General features: G+C 31.4%; 1 protein-coding gene across 1 annotated transcript; it reads right to left on the bottom strand.

Moving 5' to 3' along the window:
• Nucleotides 1-10,258: 10,258 nt before the first annotated feature.
• Nucleotides 10,259-11,943, bottom strand: LOC108452678 (probable 2-oxoglutarate-dependent dioxygenase AOP1). Its single transcript, XM_017750479.2, has 3 exons — nt 11,500-11,943; nt 11,041-11,362; nt 10,259-10,737 (listed from the first exon to the last, which is right to left on the bottom strand). The coding sequence occupies exons 1-3, from the start codon at nt 11,865-11,867 to the stop codon at nt 10,471-10,473; spliced, it is 957 nt and encodes a 318-aa protein (XP_017605968.2). The 5' UTR covers nt 11,868-11,943; the 3' UTR covers nt 10,259-10,470.
• Between the last annotated feature and the right edge of the window lie 2,349 nt (nt 11,944-14,292).

Here is a 14,292-nt window from a genome sequence, read left to right as displayed (position 1 = left end):
TTCCTGGTTTTTTGTTATTTGTCTGCAAGTAGCAGCCGGCCGTCACAAATCACATAGACACTGTTATTGGATTAATTTGAATTCTTTATCCTGTTATTTTTACATAGACACTGACGACTTCGATATGCTTACGAATTATATTATTTATTATATGAGGGACGAAGTTATAAATTATTTTGGAATCAGAATTAAATTGTATATTTTATAATAGTAAAAATATAATTTTATCATTTTAATAGTTTATATATTTATAATTTTAAACGATTAAATCAAAATTTTATCATTTTAGACGTTAAAGTACAATTTTAACATTATTAATTTAAAACTTTATATTTAAAGGGACCTAAAAGAAAATGTTCCATTCTAAAGGAGTTGGACCCTGCCAGCCTCTTGGTTTCTCCTCTCTATCATATATTACAACATAAATTTCTAATTTGTTGAGGGTTTAGCTAAGAAAATTTGAAATGTGACAAATAAAGAAAGTATTTGTGGAAAGGAAAATTGCAATATAAATCCTTCTGTCTTTTTAATATAAATTTTAATGGGATATTTCATTGTAAGTGTTTCCAATTTATTTATAATTAATGATTCAACTTATAATTTACCTAACAAATTACTATAAATTTTAAAACCGTGTACATAAAGTGAATTATTAACATGTAAAAGTATATATAAATTTATAATACCGTAAGTAAAAATTATATGAACATGAACCTATAAAAAAATTGGTTGGATGTAATAGCCAACCGAATAGTGAGTGGTTTAGCAGCCTCCATTTATTCAACGAGTTTTTATTTTTCATGATTTTTTTTTTAATATCTAAAATTATTCATAGTCTCTCTTAAAACTCAAATATGAAGATAAATACATTTCAATGTGCTCGAGTCCACGTCCTTTTGCATTGATAGTAATACCGATACCAACCGAGTTAAGGCTTTGTCAAACTTTCATGATTTTTTTAGATTTAAAAGTTTAGAAGTTAATGTAGAAAATTAATTAAAAAAATTAAAAAAGGATGAACTTTGTTACGAGGATAAAATTTTGAGAAAAGATGAACATCTGCTGACAACAATGATACATTTTTTTCTCAGCCAATGTAAAATTTTTATTAAATCCCACAAAGGGAGGACAAACCAAAAGGTTAGAGATAAAGAACATACATCATGCTTAAAGACAACAACAATACAACTACAGTCACCTACAAAACACACACCAACACAAAATAGCATATCGAAACATGTACAACCCCTCAAAAAATCAACGAAAATCACCCTGTCAAAGTGTTAAATAATGTGATGTCATCAATGTTGTATTTGATAAAAGTGATTAAGATGGATGAATCTAGGGAGACTAGTAGTCATTTGATTAACATGCATGGATGTGCTTATCTAAGATGCATGTATGTGTTAGAGTCTTATTAATTACTAGATGCATGAATAGGGTTTATATGTGATGAAACCATGGTAGAAGAAGAATGAAAAGAGATGTCCTTTAATGTTTTCCAAAAACAATCATGTGATACCAAGGTCCCAATTTGATTTAAACCATAAGTGGCCAGTACACAATGGTCATAACCAAATTGCCAAAGCACCATTAATGAAAAATAACTAATCGGTCTCCAAATATCAGTTAATGGAACCCAAAAATGGTTCCCACGTTCGATTAAAATTGAACTCTTGAGCATCTATGGGCCTCTCCAGCCTATATTTGAGTGAGTTAGAGTATTGAAGAAAAAACTTATTCATCTATATGCTTGAAACTAAACCAGGAACTTCTCTAGAATTTAGATAACGAGCACATCAAAGGTACATGGACTTTCTGAAAGTACTTGCATTGCACTCAAAATGATGTCTCATCCATACATACAAAATTTGGATACAACTGAAGACACGTCCCTCACCTCTCTATGTAATGTAATTAAGAGACATGATAGTTTCAGCTAGAAAAGCAGGTGTTAAATTCATCCCACCTTCTATCTTGTAAAGGAAATCCTCGAGCCACAAATTAGCATGCCCCAACACCTTCAGAAAGACTAACAATCCTATTATAAATTTAAGAAAAAGAAAGGAATGAATTTTTGTATGTCTATTGTTTTACAAATGCTAGGTATTTTTACTATTAGAAACTATGCATGAAAACTAACTAGACAAAAATCCTAAATTATAGCCTACTTTGCATGCTATAATAAGATTTACATTCTAGAATTAGATTAATATAGATTTACATTAACATTCCTCCCTCAAACTCAAGGTGGTATTGTGGACCGTAGCTTGATTTTAGAAATTAAGTCTTGAAATTTGGTTGGAGGATATGTCTTTGTGAAAATGTTTACAATCTGAGCTGATGATGAGACAAAAGTAAGGTGTAGAGTGCCTTGAGTAACATGATGTCGTACAAAATGACAATAAATCTCTATGTGTTTTGCACGCTCATGAAACACATCATTATGAGCGAACCGAATTGTACTGCAATTATCACACTGTAGGATTGTAGCAGGGAGACGAGAGTCTCATATCTTAAAGTAGTCAGTGTAGCTAAAGTAACTTCGAAGTGGCTTTAGCAAGAGCATGATATTCGGATTCGGTGTTGGAGTGAGCAACAACAATCTATTTCTTACTTTGCCAAGAAATGGGGGAATCACCTAGAAAGAAACAATAACTAGTGGCTGAACATTGATCAGTAGGATCTCTTACCCAGTCAATGTTAGAATATCTGGCAAGAACCAAGGAGGAGTAAGCAGAGAAATGAAGACCACAAAAAAGTGTACCTTTGACATATCAAAGAATACGAAGAACTATTAAAAAATGAGATGATCTAGGAGATGTCAAGAACTGACTAACTAGATGAACTACATGAGTGATATCAGGTCGAATCATTATAAGGTAGGTTAGGTTGTCGATAAGCTATCGGTACAAAGTAGGGTAAGAAAGAGTAGTTCCATCTATGGAGTAAGTTTGACATTTTGTTCCAAGAGAGTAAGGACAATCTTATTGTCAGTAATATTGGCAGGAGAAAGTAAATCAGAGGCATATTTTGCCTGAGAAAGATAGTAGCCATCATCATCAAAGAAAACCTTAAGGCCCCCCGAAAAAACTAAGAGACCTAAGATCCTTCATCTCAAAATGTTGACTAAGGTACTATTGCAGTTCAATAATGCCATTTTTGTCATCCCCTTTGATAATCATACCATCCACATAGAGAAGAAGTAAGACCATACCATAATTAGAGCGTCGAATAAATAATGCAAAATCATGAGGACTTGATACAAAGCCAAATGCAAATATAGTAGAGCTGAATCCGAAAAACCAAGCTCGAAGGTCCTTTTCAAACCATACAAAGCACGCTAAAGTTTGCACACTTGATTGAGAGAATGAGAAAAACCTGGTGGAGGATGCATGTAGATTTTCTACTGTTAATCACCATTAAGAAAGGCATTCTTGACACCCATCTGATGCAATTTGCAGTGTTTTTACTGTAGATATAGCCAGTAGACTACAAATAGAACTGAGATGAGCCACAGGAGAAAACATTTGCTTATAGTCAATACCATACTCCTAGATGTATTCCATGACTACAAGTCGGGCTTTATAGCACTCAACAAATCCATTAGAACAGATCTTGATCTTGTACACCCATTTATAGCCAATCAGTATCTTGCCAGGAGGAAGATCAACAGATCCCAAGTATGAGTTTTCTTCAGTGCTTGAAGTTAGTCAAACATTTCTTGCTGCCATGAAGGATCAGTACTAGCCTATAACAACCCGATTTTTAATAGTGTCAAAAACAGTGATTTTGGGACCATAATTCTTACATGTTATTATGTAAATATCAATTATTTAATATTTTATGAAGTCATTAGTGTCTTATTAAATTTTGATTTAGAAATTTTATCGTTTAGTTAATTAATTAAAGAAAAATGATTATTTGTAATAGGTGGAAAAGTTGTTTATTATTGATTTATTTTAACAATAGCCTAAATAAGTAAAGTAGGGGTTTATGTTGCAATTAGTCCATAATTAAGCAATATGGACGGTAAAGGAGAAAAAATATTAAATTGATGTTTTATAATGTTATAATTACATTAAATAAAGATGATAATAATAATAAAAGTAAAGTAAAATAAAAGTGGGGTAGTTGTCATCTTCTTTATTTTTCTTAGGTTTTGGCCAAAACACCATTGTTCTAAGACTGGGAGCTTTGGTTTTTGCTATTCTTGAATGCATGTAACTGTATTTTAGTTTATTTTTCATGATTTGTATGTTTTCGAGTTAGTTGAAATGGTATTTATCTAGTATAGGGATTAATTTATGAAATTGATGAAGTTTAGAAAAAAAATGTCCATTGATGTTTTGGTGTTTCTTGATGTTTATGTTTTGGATTAAAGTTAAATGATGAATTTTTAACTATTTTGTAAAGTATGTTTGAGTGATTTTTAAGATTAGGGATTAAATAAATAGAATGTTGAAATTATTAGATGTTGAAATTACTAGGTTTTCTTGGAAATTTTAGCATGAGTGGGGGTTGGTTTGGAGTAGTTAAAATTGGGTTCTATGGGGAAAAGGGGTTAATTTTAGAAATAATAATTACGTTTTGGTCTTAAGGACCAAATTGAGTAAAATATAAAAGTTTGAGGCTAATGTGTAAATATCGTAAATAAGAAATTAGATGTATTAAATTGAATAGAATGAGAAAATTGAGGCTAATAATTGAAATAAGTTATATTATAGATCAAGATCAAGTTGATAATCGTGGAAAAGGGAAGGTTGTTGATCAGTCCTTGGACTTTTGTTGTTTCTGCAGTTTGACCCTAGTAAGTTTGTACGGTTTTATTTTGTATCATTTAATCATTTAATTATTTATGAATTGAAATTACTAAATGATTCGAAATCATATTGAATGTTGTTATGGGATAAATAAGTGAACTGATGAACGTAGGATAGGATACGATTGACATGCCAATAGGTTATATCGCGCTATACGAGATTGATTAACATTGAGATGATGATTCTGTTTTATTATTGTTTGCTGAATATACCAAAGTTCAACATTTTTTTTCAAACTATTGCGTTATATTACAGTGATTTAAGTGTGTTTCGGGGGCAGATGTAAAGCCTTTAAACTTGACACTTAGTGCCGAGGTATGTTTCAGAGGGATGTTAGCCTAGGGGCTTGGCACTTGGTGCCTAGGTGTGTTTTCAGATGGTTAGCTCATTTGAGTTTATTGGTGTGTTTGGATAGTTAACCATGTATCCTGGTCCGTTATAACATTCATCGGGTTTATTTTCGATGGTATAATGTAATTGATTGGCTTGTTCTATTGTAATTAAGTTTAAAACTTACCCATGGTTTGATTATGGATGACAGGATTATAATCTATGTCTTTTCTGTATTCTATATTAGATAAGTTTATTTGGTAAGTTAATTGTTTTAAATTCGTTTACAAGGCTTAAGTAAGCTTACTCGTGTTTTTCTATTGTTTTCTTGTAGATATGTTTTGTTGATACGGGCGACCGGGTCGACTCAAAGAATCACGCTACCCAGAAATCTTTTGGTAGTTTTTTGAATGTTTAACTTAAGGGGTTATATGGCATGTAATAGGTGATTGAATTTATGTTGATTATATGTGAAGATGTAAAAGATGGATGATACTTGTCTTAGTTAGTTTTTAGGCATTTGTAAATATGATGTTAGGTTTGTTACATATGTGTATATGAAACTTGCTTGGTATATGTAGATAAGCCTTATAAAGTGTGAATATTGTTAAGTGCTTTATGAGTTGAAATAAGTAGTGTTTTGGCATGAATTGTTATTAATGGTTGTGTATTTGAATGATTATAATATGGTTTGAACATGATCATGATTTGATAATTGAATTATGGTGTCAATGAGGGTACATTGGTTAGGCACTTTGGATGGATGTATGTTTTGACATGTTTTAAGCTTGTTTAATCGCGTTTTAAGTGAGCTTAATTGATGGTAATTAGGTTGCTTGATGTCTAAGTAATCATGTTTTGGTAAACTTGATTTTGAAGGTACATCATGGTCTCTCCACATGGCCATGTATCATTTATAGCTTTGAGTATAGGTTTCACATAGTCTGAGACACGACTTGTGACACTACCGTGTGACCTAACATCGAATGTACACACGAGTTGGCACACGGCCTGTGACACGACCGTGTGACCTTATTTTGAATATTCACACGAGCAAATACACAGTTTGAGACATGGCTGTGTATCCTGACCTTGAATGTCTAGATGGTCTGGGTTATTTCACACGGCCGTGTGACATCTGTTTCTCAAAATTTTCAAGTTTTTCTTAAAATTTCTATTTTGCTTCAAATTGATCCTGGGTTGATTCCATTTTTTTTAAGGCCTCATAAACCAAATTTAAGGCTTGTAAGTGTATTTTTATTCTGGTTTGAATGAATTAATGAATGATACTAATTATTTTGCATATATGTTCTGATTTATTCAGTAATGCTTCGTAACCCTAATCCAACGACAGAGACGGGCTAAGGGTGTTGCATAGCCTAACGGTAAGATTGGAGCTCATGGAGAATGACAAGGGAAGAAAATCAATGATAATATTTTAAGTGAGAAGGTGGTTCTCTTACTCGATTAGACCAATGAATAACATAAGTGGAACAGGATCTTCAACTGGTTCAAATTTAGTCGATGTAGAAGTGGAAGATGGAAAAAACTGAGCTCATAGGATTCATCAAAACAGGGGAACAACTCAATAGAAGAATTAGTGAAAAAATATAGAGAAAAAGACAACGAAGAATGAAATGTGGACAAAGAAGAAAACTTAACATTCTCCCAAAAGGTAACATGTAGGAGATAGGATATTGGATCCCAACAACTCTAGTCTTTATGCTCAATGTCAAGAAAACAACAAAGACGAGCATGAGGTTCAAGTTTATTATGTTCATGAGGTTGGAGGAGTACAAAACAAGCACATCCAAAGGTTTTGAAAATTGAATAATCTAGAGGGTTGTAAAAAAGGCATTCATTCGGAGAGAGATCATTAAGAACTTTAGTGTGTGTATGGTTGATTGTTTCGACAACATATAAAGTAGCTTCCCCCTAGAATTTTTCAAGACATTTGGTTGAAAGAAGGAGGGCCATAGTAGAGTCCAAGATGTGTCTATGTTTATGCTTAGCTCGACCATTTTGTTGAGAAGTATAGGGCTAAGAACATTGAACTCGAGTACCTTGTTGAGAAAAGAATTGAAGAAGAGATGATTCTTTTTATTCTGCAACATTATTAGTATGAAAAGTTTTTATAGTAGAATAAAATTAAGTTTTGATCATATTAAAAAAATTATTAGAAATAACAGATAATTCAAAACTATTTTTCATAAAGTAAATCCACATAAAACGAGAGTAGTCATCAATAAAAATAACGAAATACTGAGAATCAATTATAACAGTAGAAACATGCGAAGGACCCCAATTGTTAGAGTAAATAAGTGTTATTAGTAAAAGAAAAAGTTGGTTGTTTAGCAAGTTGCACTCAAAATATTTAAACAACTCAAATTTGGTGGATCCTAATAATCTGCGAGACACTAATAGACGAAGTTTACTTTCAAAGGCATGACTAAGTCAAAAATGCCACTGAAGTAAAGAAGGTCATAAGATGGTGATAGCAAAGATAGTTTCATGAGGTAGATGTAGCATAACAAGCTCAGATAATCTTTCTAGTTTCTGAACTGTTCCAAGAATCTTCCTCGTAGCTAGATCCTGCACTTGACAACTAGATGAAGAAAAAAATAACTGTATGACTAAGATCACAAAGCTGTCTAATAGAAATGAGGTTAAAAGCTAACACAGTAGATGTCCAGGAGATTAAGGGTGGAAGTGGATAGATGACCTATATATGTGAAGGCATTTGTGTATCATTAGTTGTATGAAGAGGTGGAAGAAAGGAGGTACAGACATGTGTGAAGAAATTTTGTAAATTAGGTGTCATATGATTATAACAAGCAGAATCGAAAAGCCAAGTAAAATTACCCGAAGTAACAGATAGGATGGAATGTAAAGAGGAACTAGAAGATAAAACTTGTTTCAGGAGAGGTACTAAGCCACTTAATGAGAGGGAAGTAGAATCTGTGGAAGCAACAATAACAACTAATGAACTAGGAATAGGAAAAACTCCTTTGGAGTTAGAAGATCCACCAACCTTTGTAGTTTCACTGATTTGACGACAATTTTTACAGAAAACCTTGCTAAGGGCAAGTAATATCCATTTTCCCCATGATAGAGACAAATCAAATAAAAATAGAGCGAATAAATAAGAGTAGATTGATGGAAATTGTGAGAGCGGTTTGGTCAAAAAAGTATTCAATGGCTCAAAATGGCTTGAGTATGATAGTTTGGCTTGGAGGTGGCTCGGCTTAGGCAAAGAAAGGCAAAGCATGAGAAAAAGAGGATAAAACTAAAAATAGGACCAAAAAATAAAGGAAAAAAATAAGAAGGGGAACCTAAGCTCTTGATATCATGTTATAAACTTATAAAAAAGAAAAAGAAATGAATTTATGTATGTCTATTGCTGTACAAGTGCTAGATATTTATACTAGTACCTATGAACTATACATGAAAACTAACTAGACAAAAATCTTAGATTATAGCCTAATTTGCATGCTAGAATCATGTTATAATCAGATTTACATGCTAGAATCAAGCTAGAATTAGATTAATACAGATTTACATTAACAAATCCATATAGATCAGATGCAAACAATAATAAATTCCTTTCTCCATCGGTATTCTTGAGGGCTTGCTTGATGGTATACCAAGTGTAATAGTCCTGTTTTCAGTTGTGTTGGAAACGGTGGTTTTGGAACCCCAATTCCAATGATCGAGTTCATAAATATTATTATTTAATATTTATTAGGTTAGTATAAAGTTTAATTAAAATTTGGTCTACTAATTTTTTTCATTCAAATAGTTAATTAAGGTATAAGCACTAAATTGTAAAAGTAGTAAAAGTTAGTCACTATAGATTTTAAATAGCTAAGGGATCAAAATGATGAATAAACCATTGTCAAAAGTCCAAGCGGTGGTGGATGGTTCCATACTCCATTAAATTTTGGGATAACTACTATTAGGCCTCTAATTAATTAAGGTTTAATTGAAATAAAAGTTGATTAATTAATTGATGGACCAATTAAGCAATAAGACCATTTTTAAATGCTCAAGCAGTGGTGGGTGACATCTAGCAAGCCGTTCTTAGATTCCAAACCATTCAACCCTTCAAAATTGATCTAGAATTGAATCAATCGAAAAAATAATTGAAAAAGGGTAAAATTGTAGATTAGTCCTTAACATATTCTAATGATTTTATAATCTTAAATAGAAAGTGTTACAACGTTATAATTTTAACATCATTCATTTAACTTAAAATCATATATATAATATTACAATATTCTAACTAAATAAAAAAATAAATATTCATGTTTATATTACAATTTTTAATACATGATACTCTTTATTTCAAACACTTATTTTCAATTTTAGTAAATTACATTTTTGCGCCTTGCCTTTTAATTTTTTAATTATTTCATGTCTTTTGTTCAAATTTATTTTCTTTAAAATTTTTATATATTAAATATAAAATTTATTTTAAATAAATTATCTTTTATTTTAAGAATTTACTCAATTGAATTACCTTTTATATTAAAAATACTTAATATCAAAATTCTAAGCTTAAAACATTTATCAAAAGTAAATTTAGATTTTGCTCGAATATAATAAATTTTAATTACATTTATTTATTAAAGTAGAGAAAAGATAATTATAAAATTATAAAAAATTGAGTATTAAAATTTATTAAAATAAATTAGTTTTTTTGGTTCAAAAATAAATAAATTTAACAATATATATAAAGTAAAAACCTATAAAATATTAATAATATTTTTAAAATTATAACAAATTAATATTAATATTTATACTAGGAAGAATTTTTGTAGTACTTTAATATTAAATATTTTTAAGTTTAAATAACATTTATATAATATATTTAAAATTATTTAAATAAATTTAAAAATATTTTGAAATTTCTTTTTTTCAATTCAATTCATTAATGACTTTAGAGAAAACTAATGCTATAAAAATTATAAAATTAATATATACATCTAACCCATACATGAAAAGAGAATCCAAACCTATATATATATATATATATATATAATATCCATTTAAGCATTCCATTGCATTTTGGATACATAAAACATGAAATTCTACATATACATATATATATAGAAAGACCTCAAACAATTTGATTACAATATAATAATTATTGATGGCCAAATTTTAAACATTGCAATAAGCAATTTGGCTACGATATAGTATAATTATCAAGCCAACACACATAATTTTATAACATAGTAATTATTGATTGCCAAATCTTAAACATTGCAATAAGCAATTTGGCTACAATATATAGTAATTATGGACAGGCCAAATCTTAGACAGCACAATAAGTTTTAAGACGAGATATAGCAGCCCCAGATTTAACAACACCTTTAGCGACTTCGGAGGAGAAATATTTCAAAAATTCTTCATGATCATGAGGTTTGAAGAGCATGGGGTTTTTGTCATCCACAAGCTCAGTTGGAACCTTTACCATGTAGCCTCCTCTTACAGTTGCAAACAGTCCAAGGCTATACCTATCATCGTTACCCTTCATCAAGACACGATGATAAGGCGAAGACAATCGACCATTTAACCATACCTGCAACAATATAAAAGTTTATGTTTAAGTCAAGCTATTTAAACAGTTGTGACCAGTTTTGTTATTAGTTGGTATAAATTTTTTATTTATTATGTATCTATTGTTAGATATAACATAAAGTATATTCAGTATAAGTTTGATTTGAAACTAGAGATACGAGTAAAAACTATTGTAAGAATTTAGACATTTTGCTCCTCTTTGCTAGAAATAAATCATGTGAATTGACTACCGATTGAATTAATATTTTGCTAACATATATATTAAAAATTAATACTTGATTATATCAAAATAAGTTGAACTTACGCAAAGGCACTCTCCAATTATGACTATGAAAGAGTTGGGGGAAAGCTTCAAATTCATCCATTCACCATCTTTGTTTTGAATCTCCAATCCATTAACCTCGTTTTGATACAAAAGGGTCATCATATTAGAGTCACAGTGTGCCGGTACCCCAATGGTTTGCTCGTTGGCTTTTGGCTTTTCATATTTCATGATCCTCAGTTGATAGCTTGCGATGTCAGTGAGCTCATCCATGTATTTCTCAAGCCCAAAACTCTCCAAAATCATCTTCAAAATTGTCTTTTCTAACTCTGATGTTAGTTGAATGAAAGATGCCAGAGTTTTACTGCCAAATAGAAAGCAAATAATTAATAAAATCCAAGTCTAGTAGTTTTGCTAAAGGGGCTTTTGCATATTTAAAATTAAAAATCAGATTATATTTTATCCCTGTAATCTAACTTCTAGAGGGGACAATTTCCGTACCTGAAACTTATATTTCCTTGAGTCCATAAACTGGTGGTGAGGCATTGTTCAATGTTTTCAGCAATATGAGCATCATCCACCGCCATGCTTTGAAACACACCAGATGGAGAACACGAATAGCCACGAAAGGGCTTGTCGGAAACACACAGTTTTTTTGTTTGTAAAGGCAAGTCAAAGACCTCTTGCAAAGCCCCAAATACGGCCTTTCGTAGCTCCAGGATTGGATCAAACAAAGCTGCGAAACAACCGTACCCCTCCAGTGCTTCCCGAACTTGGGATTTCACTAAATCCCATTCGGGGCTGCCCGCTTTCGGGTTTTGGTTTGAGAAATCTATGACTGGAACCATTGCCTGAGTTGTTGAGCTCATCTCTGCGTTTATATCAAACAATAATGCTTGAATGGTACCTTTTATATACAATTCAGGAGATTTATAAACTATTTTTTTGTGTGAAAAAAAAAATCTCTATTATACAAATAATTTATACAATGAATAGCGATATTAACTTTCCCAGTAAGATTGTTTTTTTTCCTTTTATTTTTTTTTGTTATTCGTTAGCAGCCGGCCGTCACAAATCACAACCATTTGGATTAATCTGTTTACATAGACACTGACGGTTTCGATATGCTTACGAATGATATATATGTATATATACTATATATTATATACTATTTTAAATATCGCGATAACATTTGAATTGAATATTTTAATAGATAATTTATAAAATAGTCATTTTATTTGCTTTAAGTTATACTTTAGTCACTTATGTTTGAAATGTTACGTTTTAGTCACTTATGTTATTATTTTGTTACAAAGTGATCACTCTACCATTAAGTTCCGTTATTTCTCTAACGGTAATCTTACGTGGCAGTCCAACTAGATTTTAGGTGCCAACTTAAATTTCTAAACAGAATGAAAATAGATTTTTAATTAAAAATTTAATTAATTAAAATTTTTAAACCTAAACCTTAACTAAAAAGAGCTGGTCATCTCCCCTTTTTTATTTTTCTTCCATTTCTTCTTTTTTTCAATGCTTTTTTAGTTTTTCATTTTTCCCTTAAAAACCAAGAAAATGAAAAAAAAAAACTTATTTGGAATCGAAAGGAGTTTAGAAGAGAAAAAAATTTTACTTGGTCTTTCCTTTTATTTCTCTATCAAAAGAAAAATAAAAATAAAAGAGAGAATATTTAGTTGGGTGAGTATTGGGTTTGTGTAAAGCTCCACCGAAGCCACCATTGATGAAGAGACAGAAATTGTGCTAAGTGAACAGCTTCTCTCTTTTTTGTCTTTTGTTTTTTTGTTGTTTGATGAACAAAAATACCTAAATTTTAATTTAGGGTTTTCACTAAATAATAAAAAGTTCAATCTTTTGTTTTTCAATATTGAATAAAAAAGATAGAGGAATGCAAAGAGGAAATACCTAAATCCTCCATTGAATCCATCTTTATGAAGCAGTCAATTTGATTTCAACTATTTTGATCTTAATAATAGTTTTATCAATCAAATGAAAAAAAAAACCATTGAAAAAAAAGAGAAGGAAGAAAAGTAGAAAAGAGGATATGAACAGTTTTTTTAGTTAAGGTTTAGGTTTAAAAATTTTAATTAATTAAAATTTTTAATTAAAAATCTATTTTCATCCTATTTAGAAATCCAAGTTGGCACCTAAAATTTAGTTGGACTGCCACGTAGGATTATCGTTAGAGAGATAACGAAACCTAACAGTAGAGTGATCACCTCGTAACAAAATAATAACATAAGTGACTAAAACGTAACATTTCAAATATAAATGACTAAAATGTAACCTGAAACAAACAAAAGTGACTATTTTTATAGATTACCCTATTTTAATTACTATTTACAATAAATTAAGAATCAACATGGTTATTAACTTTTCGAGTTTAGGGTTTAATAGGTAAGCGAGGTATTTTTTAAAATGGAGAAAGATCTTGTACAAGCCCAATTTGGGCCCAATACCCAAAACCCACTAAGCCTAAACCCCACCTAACCCTAGCCCACTAGCCTAAACTCCTTCAAGAAACCCTAGCCGTCAGCACATGCTCCCCTCTGCTCCACCACCGACGTCTGCAAGCACCACCACTGTACCACCGCCCCACTTGCGCCTGCAACATTCAAAAAGCAGAATAGACAAATATTAAAAAAGAAATGTAGTGGCTATTTAAAGCCAAATCAGAGAACCATGTAAGGGAGAGGACATTCGGATTCTTTTAGAAATAAAAAGCAAACAATATTCGATTTCAAAAAAATAGAGACTTTAGCAACATCAAAAGCAGGGAATACCCTCATATCAAAGATCGGAGAACCAAAAACAGCAAGCCTAAGGTCTATTTTCTTTTTTTCTTTTCGAATTTATTTACATATATTATCCCCATTTTTAACAAAACAACACATATATTCAATAAATAAAAAAATATAAAAAAAAGAGGGAAAAATCTACCTACAGGCGATTTTCGACCACCGTGTCTGAGTGGTAGGGAGCGACAGAGACCCTGGCGCTCGGCTGCACTCTCGCCGACTCGGGGGCAGACTGAGAGAGGGAGAGAGGATTTGGCTTTTTAGGAGAAGAGGGGAGAAATGAAAAAATAAAAAAATAAATGTCTTATATAGGCCGGCAAAACGGTGCGTTTTGCCCGGCCATTTTAAAACCCAAAAACGGCGCCGTTTAGGCGCGACCCGAAGACCCGACCCGTCCTACCCTGGGATCCGCGTGTTTTTGCTCTGATGGTCTAATTACGCGCGAGGTCCTTCCACTTTTCACACGTTTTGCAATCAAGTT

This window comes from Gossypium arboreum, chromosome 5 (assembly GCF_025698485.1).
Source record: "Gossypium arboreum isolate Shixiya-1 chromosome 5, ASM2569848v2, whole genome shotgun sequence".
NCBI lineage: Eukaryota > Viridiplantae > Streptophyta > Magnoliopsida > Malvales > Malvaceae > Gossypium > Gossypium arboreum.
This window is presented reverse-complemented; position numbering and strand designations above follow the sequence as displayed.

Coding starts and splice junctions, on each gene's coding strand:
- LOC108452678 (XM_017750479.2), bottom strand. CDS start 11,867: ATGAGCTCAACAACTCAGGCAATGGTTCCAGTCATAGATTTCTCAAAC. Junction 11,363..11,499: donor CAAGGAAATATAAGTTTCAG/GTACGGAAATTG, acceptor TCTATTTGGCAG/TAAAACTCTGGCATCTTTCA. Junction 10,738..11,040: donor TAATTGGAGAGTGCCTTTGC/GTAAGTTCAACT, acceptor ATATTGTTGCAG/GTATGGTTAAATGGTCGATT.